The sequence below is a fragment of the Pituophis catenifer genome, unplaced genomic scaffold, assembly GCF_029215685.1.
Source record: "Pituophis catenifer annectens isolate HBS135680 unplaced genomic scaffold, rPitCat1.0.hap2 SCAF_3, whole genome shotgun sequence".
NCBI classification, from domain to species: domain Eukaryota; kingdom Metazoa; phylum Chordata; class Lepidosauria; order Squamata; family Colubridae; genus Pituophis; species Pituophis catenifer.
The window spans coordinates 201,463,400-201,483,074 of NW_027256883.1; the positions used below are offsets into that span (position 1 = coordinate 201,463,400).

General features: G+C 43.1%; 1 protein-coding gene across 1 annotated transcript in view; it reads right to left on the reverse strand.

Annotated features, from left to right (window-relative positions):
- Positions 1–18,282, reverse strand: part of APCDD1L (APC down-regulated 1 like) — a 55,903-nt gene extending 37,621 nt beyond the window's left edge. The window contains exon 1 of the mRNA XM_070941122.1: positions 18,240–18,282. Within this exon, the coding sequence (XP_070797223.1) occupies positions 18,240–18,282 (43 nt within the window). The remainder of the gene's footprint in view (positions 1–18,239) is intronic.
- Between the last annotated feature and the right edge of the window lie 1,393 nt (positions 18,283–19,675).

The following is a 19,675-nucleotide window of genomic DNA, read 5'->3' on the forward strand; positions in this document are numbered from 1 at the left end:
CTCATCTTTGATTGTGAGGATGGGGTTAACAGAACAGAACAGTTAACAGAATAACAGAGTTGGAAAGGACTTTGGAGTTACTTAGGATAGAATACAGCTGGAAGGAACCTTGGAGGTCTTCTAGTCCAGCCTCCTGCTCAAGCAGGAGACTCTATATCATTTCAGACTAGTGGCTGTCCAGTCTCTTCTTAAAAGCCTCCAGTGATGGAGCACCCACAACTTCTGAAGGCAAGCTGTTCCACTGGTTAATTGTCCTCACTGTTAGGAAGTTTCTCCTTAGTTCTAAGTTGCTTCTCTCCTTAGAAGCAACTCTCCTTAGTTTCCGTCCATTGCTTCTTGTCCTACCCTCAGGTGCTTTGGAGAATAGCTTGACTCCCTCTTCTTTGTGGCAGCCCCTGAGATATTGGAACATTGCTATCATGTCAGCCCTAGTCCTTCTTTTCACTAGACTAGACATACCCAATTCCTGCAACCATTCTTCATATGTTTTAGCTTCCAGGCCCCTAATCATCTTCGTTGCGCTTCTCTGCACTTTTTCCAGTGTCTCAATATCTTTTGTATAATGTGGTAACCAAAACTGGATGGTTTTCAGAATATTATACAGTTCACACCAGGGGTGAAATTTAGTTACCTTCGCTACTGGTTCGCAAATGTGAGTATGGGCGCTGACGCACTATGCTCACACGCAACACCTCTGCACATGCACAGGTCAAATACGGGACGTGATGACGTCCGGGCGGGTGGGCGGAGCCTCCCGCCGCCGGCACTACCAGTTCGCCTGAGCCGGATAGAATCGGCTAAATTTCACCACTGGTTCACAATTATAATTGTTGCAGCAGCCCCATAGTCATAGTCATAGTCAAAATTCAGGCACTTGGCAACTGGCATGTATTTATGACAGTTGCACTGTCCCAGGGTGATGTGATCACCATTTGTAACCTTTCCAACTGGCTTCTGACAAGCAAAGCCAATGGAGGAAGCTGGATTCGCTTAATGACCACATTTCATTTGACAATTGCAGTGATTTGCTTTACGACCGTGGCAAAAAGATCATAAAATGGAGCAAAACTCACTTAACAACTGTCTTGCTTAGCAACAAAAATTTTAGGCTCGATTGTGGTCGTAAACTGAGGACTACCTGTATGCTTCTCTCAATGTTTCATATTTCAGTGGTACTCATTTTCTTTATCTTATATATGGAATAGTACTTCTGGTCTCTAGTTGGACTAAAACAGCAGGATTGAAAGATATTCCACAAGGCACAAACCAAAGGTACAAAGATTAGGTGAAACCTGGCTCCGAAACAGTGACTGTGAGAGGGACCTTGGAGTCCTAGTGGACAATCACTTAAACATGAGCCAGCAGTGTGGTGCAGCAGCCGCCAAAAAAGCTAATACAATCATTGATTGTCAAAGGGAAATATTAGTACTACTTTATAAAGCCTTAATATGGCCACACCTGGAATCCTGCATCCAGTTTTGGTCACCATGTTACAAAAAAGATGCTGAGACTTTGGAAAAAGTGCAAAAAGAGCAACTAGCATGATCAAAGGCCTGGAGACTAAAACATACGAAGAACGGTTGCAGGATTTGGGTTTGGCTAGTCTAGAGAAAAGAAGGACTGGAGGGGACATGATAGCAGTATTCCAGTATTTGAGAGGCTGCCACAAAGAGGAGGGAGGGAGTCAATTTATTTTCCAAAGCACCTGAGGGCAGGACAAGAAATAATGAATGGAAGCTAATCAAGGAGAGGAGCAACCTGGAATTGAGGAGAAACGTCCTAACGGTGAGGACAATTAACCAGTGGAACAACTTTCCTTCAGACTTTGTGGGTGCTTCATCACTGGAGGTTTTTAAGAAGAGATCAGATAACCATTTGTCGGTGAATGATGGTGAATTAGGACCTGGGTCTTGTGCAGCTAGTCCAACATTCTAACCACTATACTATACTGCAGTGTTTCTCAACCTTGGAAGCTTGAAGATGGGTGGACTTCAACTCCCAGAATCCCCCAGCCAGCGCTGCTGGCTGGGGGATTCTGGGAGTTGAAGTCCACCCATCTTCAAGCTACTAAGGATGAGAAACACTGCTATACTGGCTCTCATGGATTAAGTGGAAATACTGTTCAGACTTTTGAGGCTAGTCTTGAGAGACAAATAGACATTTTGCCATTGCTGGAACAGATGTTGGATTTTTTAATGCCGGCTGTGGCTCAACCACAGCAGAGTACACAGGCTGATTTCAATTAAATGACCCTTACTTGTAAATATGAACTAAGCTGCCTATTTAGCTAAACATGAAGATAGCAATTAGAATACATTCAACCAAAAATGAAACGGTAAAGCCGTACACGAGGGAACTAAGTAGTTTAATGTGAGTTTTTGGTACAAAGAGGGAATGTTGGGACAGAAAGATGCCATTTCCATTTGGTTGCTGAAGTGCCACAAGACCGGGAAAAATGTTTGTGTGAGTTTGTTGGCTGTACTAATTCATAGCTCTTCCTTTACAGGTAGTCCTCAACTTACGACTGCAATGGGGCCCAAAATTTCTGTTGCCAAGCGAGATAGTTTTTAAGTGAATTTAGCTCCATATTATGATTTTTCTTGCCACAGTTATTAAGTGAATCCCTGCAGTTCTTAAGTTAATAATATACGGTAGTTGTTAAGTGCATCTGGCTTCCCCATTGACTTTGCTTGTCAGAAGGTCGCAAAATGGTGTGACATGACCCTTGTACCCTGCAACCGTCATAAATATGAGTCAGTTGCCAAAAACATCTGAATTTTGAGCACGTGGCCATCGGGATGCTGCAGTGGTCGAAAGTGTGAAAAATAACCATATGGTACTTTTCAGTGCCGTTATAACTTCGAACAGTTACTAAACAACCTGTTGTAAGTTGAGGATTCTGTATTCAGTAGTGGTATTCAACCAGTTCTATCCGGTTCGGGCGAACCGATAGGGGAGACTGCGGGATGCCCTGCCCACCCGCCTGGACATCCCATTTTTCCACATTTTCGAGGCCCTGCGCATGTGTGGAAGATTCACATTTGCAAACAGGTAGGGAAGGTAAGTGAATACCAAACCTGCCTGTATTTGATCCACATTTTCTTATTCCAAGCAGGGCTCAGCTTTTCAAATATACCTGGCTTGGTTATTTATATTCCTGGGAATACAATACTCAAGATCAATGGTGGATTTCAAAATTTTTTACTACCGGTTCTGTGGGTGTGGCTTGGTGGGCATGGCATGGCTTGGTAGGCGTAGCTTGGTGGGCGTGGCAAGGGAAGGATACTGTAAAATCTCCATTCCCACCCCACTCCGGGGGAAGGATACTGCAAAATCTCTATTTCCTTCCGATCAGCTGGGACTTGGGAGGCAAGAATAGATGGGTGCGGGGACAGTCAGAATTTTTACTACCGGTTCTCCGAACTACTCAAAATTTCCGCTAGTGGTTCTCCAGAACTGGTCAGAACCTGTTGAAACCCACTTCTGCTCAGGATGCCAATTTATTACCATGCTCTTTTCTAGAATATGCTACCAGTGTTTCTGAATCTTGGCACCCTTAAGATTTCAACGCCCCAAATTCCCCAGCCAGCAAAGACCTTCCATTTTAAAGTTGCTAAGGTTGAGAAACACTGTGCTGTCCAGTTTCCCTCCCCTTTGTGCTTCTCAGGCCGTCATCAGTTTTCCACAATCTTTCTTCCCCCCAAGCAGAAAGATGGCCCCCATCCAGTGGTGGGATTCAGCCAGTTCGCACCACTTCGGGAGAACCAGTTGTTAACTTTCTGAGCAGTTTGGTGAACTGGTTGTTGGAAGAAATAATTAGGGCAGAGAACTGGTTGTTAAATTATTTGAATCCCACCACTGCCCCCATCCATCCAGCATGTTGACACCTCCTCCAGTCTATAATAGTGGTGTTTTGGCTACATGGAGATAAAAACGCAGATAATGAGTTCAGTATTAATATGATATGGTCTGTATTGTTCGGGAAATTAAGGAAGTCAGCAAGAGCCAAATCAGTTTCCAAGCGTTTGTCCTGCCAGATGTAGCCTTCCTTAAATAGGGTTCCAGTGTTAGTATTTTTCCCCCTAGCAATTTTTGGTTTTTAAAAATCTACTTACTCATCGATCTACATTTGTGGGAGAAAACAGAAAAACCGCAATATATTCACATTTCTCCCAATCTACTTTATAGGAATACTATTTAAAAAACAAACAAACCTGTATCTCTATTCTTGGGATGAAGACTTGAAGAACAAGCAGCTTCAGATCAGAAGATCCCGAGGAAGTCCATTCATCATTTCATGTTTTTCTCTACATGAAATATTGTTTTAAAAGGTAGAGTAGATGAATAGAAAAGGCTTCCAAATTAAACATGAGCAGAAGTTGGAAAGTATGCGTTTTACTTATTAGATGTGATTTGTTTGTTTAATGTTGTTTCGTTTAATTCTTCTCCACATGAAATAATTATGCACAACTGTTCCTCTTAACCCAGTTCCTAGCCAATGTTTTTCAGACACGAAACTATAAGGATTAAATAAACAGTGTGGATTCTTTTATATTAAGATGGTCTGGCTTGCATAAAAAAAAAAATAGTTGGTATAGTGCACTGGAATTCCACTACTTAATGAAAGAGTAGGTAGAATTTTGGCCATGTCTCTGGTGATGTTTCCAACAAAGAGTGGTTAAGTGCTGAACAAGAAATGAAGACTGGCGACATTAGAGTTGTTATTACTAGGGCTATACAAATACTATGAAATAGGTGTTTTGGAACTTGACTTCTCTCCCAGCTAAGCAGCTTTCCTGTGCATGAACACCCCATACAGAGACAGACAGAAAGAGAGTCCATAAAACAGATGTGTTACCTCAGGAAAAGATGGAACTGCTTTCACGATTCAAAATGGAGTACTTTGTGGGATCTCCCACATATCGCAAAGCGTCTTTTCTAAGAAGTTGCCCAGCTGTGGTTATTGCTGTTATGTGGGATGTTTACATAGCTTTTCCATCCATCATCACTGAAATATAGCACGATTCTGTCATTCTTTGTGGGTTTTCCCTGGTGGTACTTGGAAATTGTCACTGATCAATGAGTATTTGGATTTCAAGGAGACATAGTACAGATATATATTCAACTCAAAAAGAAGTTAATGGTTTTTGAAATAGACTGGGCTTATTTCCAAAAAAGAGTTTTGTGCTTTGGTTGATCTGAAACCTCCCTACAGGATCAAGAACTCAAAGAGCCTTGGTAGTACAGTGGTCTAAGGCACCCTGTTATTAAGCTGGTTATTAAGACCAGCTGCCTGAAATTACTGCAGGTTCGAATCTCGCCAAGGCTCAAGGTTGACTCAGCCTTCCATCCTTTCTAAGGTAGGTAAATTGAGGACCCAGTTGTGGGGGCAATAAGCTGACTTTGTATAAAATATACAAAAGGATGAAGGCTATTGCTGAGCACATTGTAAGCCGCCCTGAGTCTCCGGAGAAGGGCGGCTTTTAAATCAAATTAAAAAAAAAAAAAAGGTATTGGAAACCTTTAGCTTCAGAAAGGTGATGAGGCTAACCAGCCTTCTTGGAACTGGTCTGATTCCCTGAAAGTATATGAGATGGCTACAACCATTATTCCAACCACGGTCAAGATTTTTTGAAGATGGTATGAATTGTAACGTTAAAGAACTGGGAGACAGCAGGTTGGGGAAAGCTGGCCCAAAACACTTAGCATTTTTTTTGAAGGGCTAAATAGATTTGCAATTCAGCAGATAGGACAGGTAAAGAATAATCCAGTGTGTAGCCTCTTATTCACCTACCAGGGGTCAAACTAAGAACTTCTGGTAACTTCTAGTGACAGAGAAAAATTGCCTAAGGATGGGCTCTAGCACGTGTCTGATAGCTCAGAAGGCTAAACATCTTCTTCTGGTGATTGACCCAGATTAGATCCTGCAACATTATTCTGGGACACATATACTTGCCTTCTTTCGTAATTCAAACTAAGACTTTATAAAAAAAAAAAAAAGCAGCCTGTGGAGCTGGCAGCAGAGTCGGACAGTGAGGAGGCTGGGGAGGAACATGGGCCAGTCCTGGAGTCTGGGGACAGCTCTGTGTTGGAGGCAGTGATGGGGCCAGGGCCATCTGAGAGTGATGCACGGACTCCGGAGCCCCCAGAGTCGGACAGCAGAGAGGCAGAGGAACAGGAGGAGTCTGTTCCTAGTGCACGCATGCGCAGAGCTGCCAGAAGGCAAGAGCAGCTAAAGCAAAAGGGATGACTCGGGAGTAAGGCCAGGAGATGATTGGCCCCTCCCATAAGGCTTAAAAGAGAAAGGCACTTGGGCCTTTTGCAGGAAAGCAACGTTGCTAACTCTGTTTCCAATCGGCATCTCTTGTTTGTTTCTGAACTTCATGGGGCTTTGCCAAGTAAGACCTTTAGCAGGGTGTCAAAGAAGATAAAGGTTGGTGATTATCCCAAAGGACTTCTTTCGAAGGACTTGTTTTGCAACTAATTGGGACTCAGCTGAGAATGAACGTAATTCTCAGCTGTTACAATAAAATAGATTTTTTGGGGACTAATTGTGTATTGTATTGTACTGTAATGACTCAGTAAACCTAGGTCACAACACAGAGAAGATCAGAGCAAGCAAGACTAGGGTGAGGTCTGTTGACTCAGATATTGTCTTCTGTCAGGTGATCTGTGTTTGCAGAGAATTGTTGCTATTATTCCTGGCATAAGTGATAAATATAAGGCGGGCATATAAATTTAATTAATTAAATTAAATTAATTAATTAAATAGTTAGAACATTTCCTACACGAAGAACACTATCTATCTCACGGGGGTCAAACTCATGGTGTCACGTTGCCATCACATTACATTTTGCGACATTTTTGGGGTGGGCATGGCCTGGCGTGATGCATCCTGCCCGTGGGCCACCAGTTTGATAACCCCTGGTTTTTTATCTCATTTCTGTCTTACCTATATAGGGCACATCTACGTAGCTGCAGGCACTATTGTCAAAACACTTCACTTCAGCCTGTAATTAGTAACTTGTAACTCCAAAGGTATTGAGTTGTGTAGGGCAGTAACCCCCCCTCCCCCTCAACATTTTGGGCACCAGGGACTGATTCTGTGGAAAAAAATTTTCCATAGACGAGAGGGGGGGCGTGGTTTCATATACTATCTAGATCGGGGTGAAATGTAAAATTTGTTACTACTGGTTCTGTGGGTGTGGCTTGGGGGGGGGTAATGTGACTGGATGGGCGTGACCAACTTTTTTTTTTAACTTTTCAAAGCATTTTTTCAGCTGAAGAGATTGCCAAAAAATGCTTTGAAAAGCCTCTCTGACGATCAGGCAACTCAGCTGGGATCGTCAGAGACTTTTCAAAGAATTTTTTTTACCACCTCTTCCGCCGAAGAGGTTGCAGAAAAAAATGCTTTGAAAAGCTTCCGACGATCCCAGCTGAGCCGCACGATCATCAGAGGCTTTTTTTTTTTACCTTTAAAAGCATTATTTGTCGGAAGAGGTTGTAGAAAAAAGGCTTTTAAAAGTAAAAAAAAAAGCCTCTGATGATCATGCGGCTCAGCTGAGCATGGTGGGGGGGGGCGCAGGGATTTTTGCTACCGGTGCTCCGAACCACCCGCCACCATCGCTACCAGATCGGGCGATCTGGTCCGAACCGGGAGCATTTCACCCGATCTAGATCCCGTGTATGCACAGATGAAGCTTTGCTTTCCTAATTGGCTACAGACTTGTTCTGGTCCATTGCCCAGGTGTTAGGGATCCCTATTCCAGGGAGTGCTAAAATGGGAGCCCTCATCTTTTCCTTGCTGCATTTGTTGTGGGGGAAGTTCGCTTCATTTGCAAATTGCCTGATACTGTTCTGAAGCTTAGTGCAAAGGACACCATGGTGCCATACAGGTTTAGCAGTTGTAGGGAAAAAGGAAAGCCAAAAATGTTGGAGGTAGGAATTTGAAGGCATTCCTTCTAATGAGAATGGCCTGTTCCTCAGCTATGTGGTGCTCCAGTGTTTCCATGTGTGAAAGGGACATCTTGCAATTTGTGGGAAACCCCAATCCAGCCACAAGTCAGCTCAGCTTTCTAGTGCCAACAATGGTATGTTGGTAAGAGTGGCTGAAAGTCTTGAGTGGAGCTTTCCACAGATCCAATCATATGACATCTTTGACCTAGGATGCTACCTAGCTAAGTTGATATTCTTGTTCAACTTTCTGCTGTAATCCATATTAACGAGCTGTAAAGTTGAGCTGTCTGGGTTCAATTGGTTCAATTAAGATAGTGCTATTCTAACCTGAAATAGTCAGGTTTGGGCCAACTTTTGCTATTGCCTTCACATATAAAACCAAACTGTGAGCCCTTCAAGTTAAGTCAAGCTAGGTAGTTTTTTCCCAAGCAATAGCAGGTAACTACATTAACATAAGTCCAAGATGCATATAAAGAAAAAAAATGTAGAGTATGCAAAAAAGATCTACTATGTGAATAAAGAGATGGGTACTATACATGTAAAAATTTATCATATATACGTTAACAATTATAATTACCAAATTATAATCTCTTACTATTAAGATAAACCATAAAATCCAAGTTTGGTGAAATACAGTCTAGTGAAAAGAAAGACTTTTCCTGCTTCACCATGAAGGTGATAGGAGTGTTCCAATATTTGAGGGGGTGCCCCAAAGAAGAGGGTGTCAACCAGTGGTGAAATCTAATTTTTTTTACAATCTGTTCTATGGGCGTGGCTTGGTGGGTGTGATGTGGCTTGGTGGGCGTGGCTTGGTGGGCAAGGCAGGGGAAGGATACTGCAAAATCTCCATTCCCACCACACTCCAGGGGAAGGATACTGCAAAATCCCCATTCCCTTCCCATTCTTGGGGGAAGGATATTGCAAAATCTCCATTCCCACCCCACTCTGGGGTCAGCCAGAGGTGGTATTTGCCAGTTCTCCGAACTACTCAAAATTTCCGCTACCGGTTCTCTGAACTGTCCAAAATTTCCTCTACAGAACCTGTCAGAACCTGCTGGATTTCACCCCTGCTTCATTCTCAGCTTAGTTCAAATTAATTCCAAAACAAATTCTTCATAAACAATCTTTCAGTCTTATCATCAACCTTTGTCTTCCTTGGCACCCTGCCAAAGGCTTTTCTTGGCAAAACTCCACAAAGTTCAGAAGCAAGAGACGCTGACAAGAAACAAATGTAGCAAAGTTGCTTTCCTACAAAGATCCCAAGAGCCGTTGCTGTTCTTTTAAGTCTTCTGGGAGGGGCCAATCATCTCCTGGCCTTGCTCCTGAGTCGTCCTTTTTGCTTTAGCTGCTCTTGCCTTCTGACAGCTCTTCGCATGTGTGCACTAGGAACAGGTTCCTCCTGTTCCTCTGCCTCTCTGCTGTCCGCCTCTGGAGGCTCCGGAGTCCGCGCATCGTTCCCAGATGGCCCTGGCCCCATCTCTGCCTCTGACGCAGAGCCCTCGTCCGGGCCTTCCCCTGACTGCAGGACTGGCCCATTGTCCTTCCCAGCCTCCTCACTATCCGCTGCCAGCTCCGCAGGCTGCTAGTGAACCACAACAAGAATCTCCGTAGAAACTCCTAGAAATATTTATCCAGGACTGGACTTTTGCAATGGGGTAAAATGACATGATTAAAAATGGTGGAGAGAAGGTGAAGTATCTCATGCCAGTTCTCCCATGATTTACGATACGGTGACAACACCTGTATCTGGAGAAAACTCTTTGCATTGTCCAATAATCAGATTTATTGCCATGAAAAACAAGTTAAGTTACAAAATCTTGGAAACCAGATAGCTTCCCTTTTTCCACTGAGTATGTGAAGGCACAGGTTTCTTGATGAGTCTGATCCTCCTCCTGACTGCTTCTTGACACAGGGGAGATGTTGTTAGCCATTTGCTGGATAAAGAGCAAAGGAATAAAGATCTCTGCTGGGCCTGCAATAGTTTCCAAATGTCCATTCCCAGGCTCAGAGAATTCCAGGACAGGTGTATGGCTCCAACTTTAAACATACCAAATGGAAAAATAGAAGAGTTCCTCTTTATAATGCATATACAGCACATGTAGGACTTGAATTGTGGCTTTAAAGAGATTCCAGACTGATACATATCAAACTTTGTGAAATGGAGGAAAATGGGAGTTATTAGCCTTCCACAATCAGATTCTTTTCAAAGAATTGCTAGCCTCCACATACCTTGGGGGCTACATTGGAAAAAACAATGAATCCCTTCCTTCCTTCCTTCCTTCCTTCCTTCCTTCCTTCCTTCCTTCCTTCCTTCCTTCCTTCCTTCCCTCCCTCCCTCCCTCCCTCCTTCCATCCACCACCTTTCTCCATCCCTTCATTCTTCCCATCTCCTTCCTTCCTTCCTTTCCTTCCTTCCTTCCTCCCCATGAAACTTATTTTACAAAGGACTGAGATTTTTCCTACCACCAGCAAATCTCAATGGTTAAAGTACATTTATTTTGGTATTTTCTCCAGCCCTTCCACCACTGAATCTCTATGAATCCTAAAGGAAGGCAAGGAAAGTCTGCAGAGCATGTTCTGTACCAGCAACCACCATAGGAGGCTTCTGCATTTGCTTCTGTTTCATGTAGCAAAATGTTTTTTGTGCATGCATGTGTGTGGTGTGTGTACATGTGCTTGTGTACAGACTTCCTCCCCAGGGTCTAATCAGAGTGTGGGTGTACATGTGTTTTCTGTGTGTCTTCTGCATGTTGGGGAGGGGCTCTGATCAGGGAGTTTGCATAGGTGTTTCCTGTCTGTTTTTGTTTCCCTTGTGTTGCATGTAGCAATAGCAATAGTACTTAGACTTATATACCGCTTCACAATGCTTTACAGCCCTCTCTAAGCAGTTTACAGAGTCAGCATATTGCCCCCAACAATCGGGGTCCTCATTTTACCCACCACGGAAGGATGGAAGGCTGAATCAACCTTGAGCCTGGTGAGCTTCGAACTGCCAAATTGCAGGCAGCCGGCAGTCAGCAGAAGTAGCCTGAAGTACTGCATTCTAAGCACTGCGCCACCATGGCTCTTAATGTATGTATATTTATGTCAATATGAGTACTGGGAAGTAGAAGATGCTTGCATATGGTCTGCACTGGGTCACATAACAAGGAGTCACATAGAAAGGAGAGGAGCTTCAAATGGACCAGTCACCAACACTGTGACTTCTGCTCCTATGTTGACTCCTTTTTTCATTATAGAACAGTGTTTTTCAACCTCAGCAACTTTAGGATGGGGGGACTTCAACTCCCATAATTCTCTGGTCAGCCATGCTTAAAGCTGTCGAGGTTGAGAAATATTGCACTACACTCTTAAATTCAGCTCATGAAAGAGTAATTCCTATGATCACTCAACACGCTATCATAGCTTAAGACAATGACTTGGTTCACATAACATGCTACGACAAAACCCGAGCCCTACAACACAATGAACCACAATCCACAATACAAATAACTTTAGCACAGCACTTTATCCCAACCCAAACAAGCCATTGTTTCTTCCATCTATTGCTGAAGAACACAAGGAGGAGTTTTTTTAAAAAACCCTGAAACAATGAACTTCTATTTTAACATTCAGCCAGCTCAAAATAATTAGCACAAACCGCAGCGTACAGCAGCACGTAGAATAAAAATCACATCACTTAAAAACTATTTGAGAGACACGGTTCTTCCAAGCCCTTCTGAATGCCAGGAGTTAACCACACACCTCCTTATGAAAAAGTTTCATGGAGTAAGACCCAACATAGATGCTAAGAAAAGAAAACAAGCTAATACTCCTTCAGACAGCAGGCAGAGAAACTGCATAGCGTAATATTGGTCCCATATTTTTAAAACAACCCACATTGAAGGCTGGTACATATTCAAGGATCTTTTATGTCAAACAACATTTTTGCATGCTGGGGGAGAGGAAGCCTAAAAATTCAACATGTTGTCTACATTTGCATAGACCAAGAAAATTAACAAGTGATTTGATTAGCTTTCTCGTCTACAGTAATATACCAGAGGCTCAGTCCTGCAACAGTGAGATGGATGCACACAACCAGTTGCTTGTTTCAGCTGCATTCACCAGTAGCAGGGTGGATAAAAATCAATGATTTTTTTTAAAAAAATCAAAAAAAATCAGATTTTTTTTTATTTAAATTGGATTTTTTTGATTTTTATCGAATTTATTTTAATAAAAAACTTTTGGGGTAAAAATCTATCGTAAGATAGTTTCTATTTAAGATACATAAATAATTTAGTTTATTCAGCATGAAATGGAGCTTAGATACTGTATGTAGCATGAGGCTGTATATTCTGCAACACTGGGACTATCGGTGAGTCAACAGTGGGTCAAAGGAGTAGCAGAGATGACAGTTGCTCTTTAAAAATTATGATTTAAATCGAGTTGATTTAAATCAAGCCTTTTTACTAGTGATTTAAATCATGATTTAAATTGTGATTTAAATCAATTCAATTTAAATCAAATCCACCCTGACCAGTAGCATACAATGCATCTGCCTCAACAGAAAAGGTAGTGCCCACCTTTAACCTAAAAAAAGGGTTACCCTTAACAGCAATAACTCCTGTAAATCAAGTTCTATTAAATATCTGACTGCCTATTACTTTGCCCATTAGTCTTCTGCATGACTCTCTTCAATCACTTTCTGTTCTTGCCCTGATGCCTCAAAGTTCCTCTTAGAAGACTAAGCCTCAGCAACTCATATGCCATTCAGGCACCCCCTGAAGCACTTTGGAGACTAAATTCTTTGTTGGTTTGGTGGTCTAGGGAAACAGTAACAGTATAACAGAGTTGGAAGGGTCTTCTAGTCCAGGAGTGTCAAACTCAATTTCATTGAGGGCAGCATCAGGGTTGAGTTTAACCTTGGGGGGGGGTTGTCAGGGTGGGAATGGCCAGCTCAACGTCACTTGTATCAGGGGCACCTGTGCTGGCCAAGTGCTAAGACAAAACTTCCTTCAGACCCTACCTCACTCTCATTATAATCTCCTTCCTCACTTCCTCCCTCCCTCCCTCCCTCCCTTTTCTTCTTTTTCCTTCCCTCTTCATTCTCCTTTCTTCTTCCTTCCCCTCTTTCTTTATTTTTCCTTCCTTGCTCTCTTCCTATCTTCCCTTCTTTTTCTTTGTCCTTCCCCCTTTCCCTTTCTCTTTTCCTGTCCATTCTTGCATGCTCAAATGCAAAAGGGGAAACATTTCTCCTTTTGTTTTGTTTTTAGTTTGTCTTGCTAGCCCTCTGCCAGTGAAAATGGGAACCCTCATCCATAAATGAGGGTTCCCAAATGAGGAGCCTGAGTGGCGTAGGAGGCTAATGCCTCCTACTAAGGCAGCATTTAACATCCAGCTGCCTGCAATTACTGCTAGTTCAATTCTCACCAGGCTCAAGGTCGACTCAGCCTTCCATCCTTTCTAAGGTGGGTAAAATGAGGACCCGGTTTGTGGGGGCAATAAGATGACTTTGTATAAAATATACAAAAATATGAAGGCTATTGCTTAACGCATTGTAAGCCGCCCTGAGTCTCCGGAGAAGGGCGGCATATAAAAAAAAATAAAAAAAATAAAAAAATAAAATAAAGGCCATCCGTCTAGTAAACTCGCAAGATTTGTTTCTCTTGCCATGTACATGTATATGTCCGATCTAAACTGTGTTGTTTCTCCGTGTCATATAATATATGTGGGTATATGCATAATCTTGTATTTATTTATTTATTTATTTTGTCATGTTTATGTAGTGTACATTGGAGGTGGAGACTCTTTGAGAGCTGTATGCAACGAAATTTCATTTTAATGTATGCCACAGGTGTTTCACGATGTTTTTTCTCTTCGTGGAGCTGGGGGGGCATGGCCTGTGTGTGACACATCCGGCCTGTGGGCCGCCAGTTTGACACCCATGAATTGTATGCCGATTAGTGTACATTCAGAGTGACAATAAAGTTATTCTAAGTCTTAAGAGGGGTGATGAGTGAACATATCTATCTATCCAGCAAAGTATAGCAGGAAGCCCTTAAATCTATCACTCTCAGTACAACAAAGCCAGCAGAAGTATTGCTTAGCATATACATTCAACCAGGACAAAAAGGAATTATGCACTGAACACATTCAGTACCAGCATTTTAATGTCTGCTCTATTTGGGGACCAGCCAAGCATAGCCCCAACTTAGTTGAGCGGCTTAAGTTCCTAGCCATTTAAGAGTCTACCAACAAGTCCCTCGGAGATCCTGTCTTAATGTAGTTGAGAGTGCACACAAAAAAGCTTTCTGTTTCAAAAATTAAAAAGGTGAAAGCTTACAGGTTAGGGTGAAGTCTATGACAGGTAGACATGGTTTACAACAGAAGACCTGTTAACTATATGCAGGGATTGAGATGTTCCAGATTTAATTTTAGAAGGAAGAAAATGAAGCCACTGCTTCATTTCAAATTCATTTCTTCATTTCCAAACATTGCAAAAAGAAGAGTGTGAGGATATAAACCTGATTTTGAACTGCTTTGATAGCTTCAAGTCCCTGCTGTTGAAAAAATCATTTTGATACTTGAAAAACTGAGCAGATCGCTCAGAAGATTAGGCATTCTAGAAGACAGAGCTGTATTATTTATTGCTTTATCTGCTACTGTGGATTATAACCCTAAAAACAAAGACCTTTTAATCTCAGCCCATCTTAACCTTCTACTTGGATTTAATATGACATTTGGTAATCATGTGATATTAAATTAATATCCGGTCTTTTGTACCAGAAGTCAATGAAATCTACATTATGCTCCAACTTTTCCCCACAACACTAACCCTGTGAAGTAGGCTGGGTAGAAAAAGTGTGACTGCCCCAAAGATACCCACTCAGCTTCCATGGCTGAGGGCAGAGCTTAGATTTCTGCACTCCTAGTCCACTACACCATCAATGTTTTGCTTTTAGCTATCGGTCAAATGTGTTGAACTCTAGCTTCTAAGGTTTTTCAACCTTGGCAATTTTAAGATATATAAGGACTTCAACTCCCAGAATTCCCCAAACAGTACATATATGACTGGCTAGGGAATCCTGGGAGTTGAAGTCCACATATCTTAAAAGTTGCTAAGGTTGAGAAACACTATTGTAGGATGTGAATATCAGTAGCTTCACATTCTGCACAGGTGCAGAAGTCTATCATTTGATTTATTTTATGTATTAATTTAATCTGTATGGCTACCCATCTCAACAAGTGAACTCACTATACCTGACTTTCCAGATGTTTTTCCATAAAGTAAATGAACGTCAGCCATGGCTTCAGATTTTGGGTGGCTTCAGATTTTACAAAACTTGCCAGGGAATGTCATGTTTATATACACGAATGTCAACTCTCATCACCATTTGAGCAACTAGCAATCCTTCTTCTCTGCTTCATGAAGGCCCACTGTGTGCACACAAATATTCTTCTTTATATAGATTGGCATGTCTTTTGTATATTCTGCTATCGTACCAAGAATATTTGCATGCCGTTGAAAGCTATAAAACGCAAATGCAGCAAGCGCTGGAAGAGTGTGCAAGTGACCGAGGGGAAAAACTTTCACAAAGAGAAGGACAAATCCCCAATCTTAAAAAATCCTCATTTATCCAGTTAAACCCGCTCAATATCATACAATAATGGGAAAGGATGATAGTAATGTCCCTTATCCCATTCACCCCCACCAAACGGTCTTCTTATTCAGAAAATTCTTCCGTGCAAACTTTAGATGTTTTTAATAAACTCGGCAGTCATCTCTTCTTCATTACTGAATCTGATATTTTATTAGTTTTGCTTGAGAAGGGAGCTGCTTTCTGAACCCATCCCAGTCCCAGCAAACAGAAGCAGAAACCTAACACATGATTTGCGTGTGTCTGAAACCCTTTTGTTACAGTCTAACATCTGCAAGCCAAGAGATCAGTGACTTGTGATTTCAAAGGAAAAAGACCAAAGAGCACAAGAAAATAATATTTTTCCCACTTTAAAAAAATCAGCCAACATATCCATCTGGTGACAGAAGTTCTTTTCTATAAAACAAGACAAAAAAAAAAAAAAATAGAGGAGTAGGATTTGTATTGATGCCACCTCCAGACTCTTTGCTATATTAGCTACTATTGGTTATTGTGGCCACTCTTCTGGAATTGGCCTTAGGACAGACTTGGCTTAACGCATGAGCCAAGGTTCAACCAGGCTACCCACAGAGCCTGCTGTCAATTCCAGAATATGGAAAGGGAGAAGAAAGAACAGAAGGATTCTGAATATGACATTGTCTTAGATTTAGCACACACACACACACCCTCACCATCTGGTATTTTGGGCACAAGAGACACAGGAAGCCTCATCTATTCTGGGCAACTGACAGGAGTATTTGGATGCTTTTCCTGGTTTTTTGTCCATCCTGCATTACAAATAGGAGCCCAGGTGGTTCAGCCCACACAGGAAACAGATTTATTAAGTCTCACACGTTATGCTACTTTTGGAGAGAATTCCCCCATATTCTCCAGAGCGTAATATTATGAAGAAGCATCCTTTAAAAAAAAAAAGACAGTGTGCTAAAAAGCAAGAAACAATTTGGCTTCTTAAAAAGTTGGTGAAGGAAAGTCTGTTTATTCCAAACAGAATTGCCTCTTGAGAATGCAGCCTGTGATTAACTTTCACACTGCATTAATGGTTCTCCATTAATGGTTCTCCATTCTCTATACATTCTCAATGTAAAGTGGTCAACAGTCACTCGTTGGCTATTTCATTCTGTGCAGAATTTACTTTTTTCAAAAAGCCAAGAAAGTCAGCAGTTTCCCACGCTTTCTTTATATATATTAGTGTCTGGGAAATCCTGGGAGTTGAAGTTCATACATCCTAAACATACCCAGATTGAGAAACACTGAACCAGGGGAACTGCTCCTCTTAGGCTAATTAAAAGAATACCAAACATGCAAATTGGTTCATCCTTATGTAAGCCAATATGCTAACTCAGGGGGTTTTTTATTTGCAAACAGGTGTATTCAGTTTCTCCCACTTCTGACTGCATTAGGTCTCAAAGGTGCTTTTATTTTAAAGGCAACCAAACTGTCGGATGTTTCTTTCAAGACGTTTCACTTCTCATCCAAGAAGCTTCTTCAGCTCTTCTTCAGCTTCTTGGGTGAGAAGGGAAACGACTTAAAAAAAACAAACAAATAAACCAGACAGTTCAGTTGCCTTTAAAATAAAAGCTCCTTTGGGACAACTATGAGCTGGAATGAATGAGAATCTCCTGAGCCATTTTGCCCCACATGGAACAAAGTCCTTTGAATTGATCAAGAAAAACCAATTATTTCCTTAACTGCACCGTATCTTTATTACTGATCGCAACATTAAAACACGGATGGGAGTGGATCTTCTCTTTGTTGAGGAGAGCCCTCCGAGTTTACCAAAACAAAATTAGTAAAAGCTTTTGCGGCAGCTTTAAAAGGTCAACACATTTTAGCAGAAGCGTTCACGGATTAGCTACTAAACATGCCCTTTACGGTACTGCTGTTCCTGATTTTTATTTTTTTTTAATTTTTATTTTTTAATTTCCAGCTAACTGACCACCTTCCCCTGCAACCCAAGAGTAATTCCGCGGTTAGTTTCTCATAACACCCTCGAACCTCAAAAAATTTCCAAACCCGTCGCAGGGTACAAATCAAGCTAGCGGAGGCTTCACTTTTGAAGCGGGTCGAGAAATAGACGGCGCTGCTTTTTCTGGCAGCGCGTTGTCCATCGTAGGGTTGACTTTGAACGATCCCGCGTTAAAGGAAAGAGTTTTCCGCAGCGCGATTTGCACCGTCTCTTCGACGGCAGCCCCGTATCTATCCCGAACTGCGTGTGCGAAGCGCTCGGTTTGACATTTTGACTTTCACATTTCAATAAAGGAGAATATTTGGGTGGACAAGAAGGGGGGGGTCCTTAGTGCTCCCTGAGCTTGCTTGTTTTCTTGCAGACGTTTCACTACCCAAATTAGGTAACCTCATCAGTGCTAGCAAATAAGCAAGTTCAGAGAGAGCATCAAGGACCCCTCGTTTTAACGTTTGTCCGGGGCAAATAAATCCAAGGCTCCATTCCTGGAGCTCGCTAGGCTGGGGGTGGGGGGGACCCCATTCTTGGGGAGCGGACGTCGCTTTCCCGCAAGACCTCAATAGCTCCGACTGAAACTTCGACGGCGCCAGGGAACGCCGAGCCACCCAAGTCCCACCACCGCACTCCCGTCCCCACCCGCTTCCCCAAATTCACCCAGCAGCCGAGCCGGGCGGAACTCTCACCTAAGAAGAAAGCCGCCCCGACGAGCGCCCACGATCGCAGCATGGCCAAAGCGGAGCCTCCTCTCTTTAAACGAGCCGATTCCCCCCCCCACCACCACCACCAAAAAAAAAAAAAAAAATCGGCCGATGGGCGAGAGCAGCCCAGCCGCTCAGCGCGCTTTGCTTCGGCAGAAAAGCCACCTGGCGTCCATGGAGCCGAGGCCGCTACCAAAAGAGGCCGCCGAGGGTCGCTCTTTCGGACGCTGCTCCCAGAGAGAGAAAAAAGCGATTGCAGACCGCCAACGCCGCCGCCTCGTCCGGCTTGCAGAGCGCGCTCCTTCGCCTCCGGCCCCGTCTGAGGAGAGCTCCAAGGCGGCGGCTCCGGCAGTTCCCCGGGCCCGCGCCAGAAGAGGTGGAGACTCCCCCAGCTGCACACGCCCCACGCGCGCGGGGAGCCGCCGTCGCCAAAACTCTCCCCCAACCCCCCCCCAGCCCCACGCCAGCAGGCGGAGAAGGGGAAAGTGTCCCGCCGGATTTCCCGCGCACACACACACGAAAGGCGGGAATGTGGTCAGCCAGGTCTTGGTAAGTAAAGCCTGAGTAAGACCAAACACTTAGAATACTGCGTCCAGTTTTGGTCACCGCGCAATAATAATAATAATAAAAAGACGTTGAGACTCCTAGGAAAAAGTGCAGAGAAGAGCAACCAGGATGATGAGGGGGACTGGAGGCTAAAACATACGGAGGAACTCTGTACTTGTTGGATAATTGGTCCTTAATTTTTTAAAAATAAATAAATAACTGTAGCGGCCATCAAAGGTACCATATTTCCTTCTGGGTAACCAAGAAATGTGCCTGTGTATGTTTGCCTCTATGTGTACACTGAGAAATGCAGGGTGGATGCCTATCCTGGATGTTTTGCTATGTTGGATGATTTTATAACTATTGTTGTTGTTGTTAGTTGCCAAGTCGTGTCCGACTCATCACAACCCCATGGACAACGTTGTCCTCTACCATCCTCTGGAGCAGTGGTGAAATCCACATTTTTTACTACCGGTTCTGTGGGTGTGGCTTGGTGGGCATGGCAGGGGAAGGATACTGCAAAATCTCCATTCCCACCCCACTCCAGGCACAGGATATTGCAAAATCTCCATTCCCACCCCACTCTTGGGCCAGCCAGAAGTGGTATTTGCCAGTTCTCCGAACTACTCAAAATTTCCGCTACCAGTTCTCCAGAACCTGTCAGAATCTGCTGGATTTCACCCCTGCTCTGGAGTCCATTTAAGCTCATGCCTACTGCTTCGGTGACTCCATCCAGACACCTCATTCTCTGTCGTCCCTTTCTTTTGCCCTCAATCGTTCCCAGCATTAGGCTCTTCTCCAGTGAGTCCTTCCTTCTCATTAGGTGACCAAAGTAGTTGAGTTTCATCTTCAGGATCTTGTCTTCTAGAGATCAG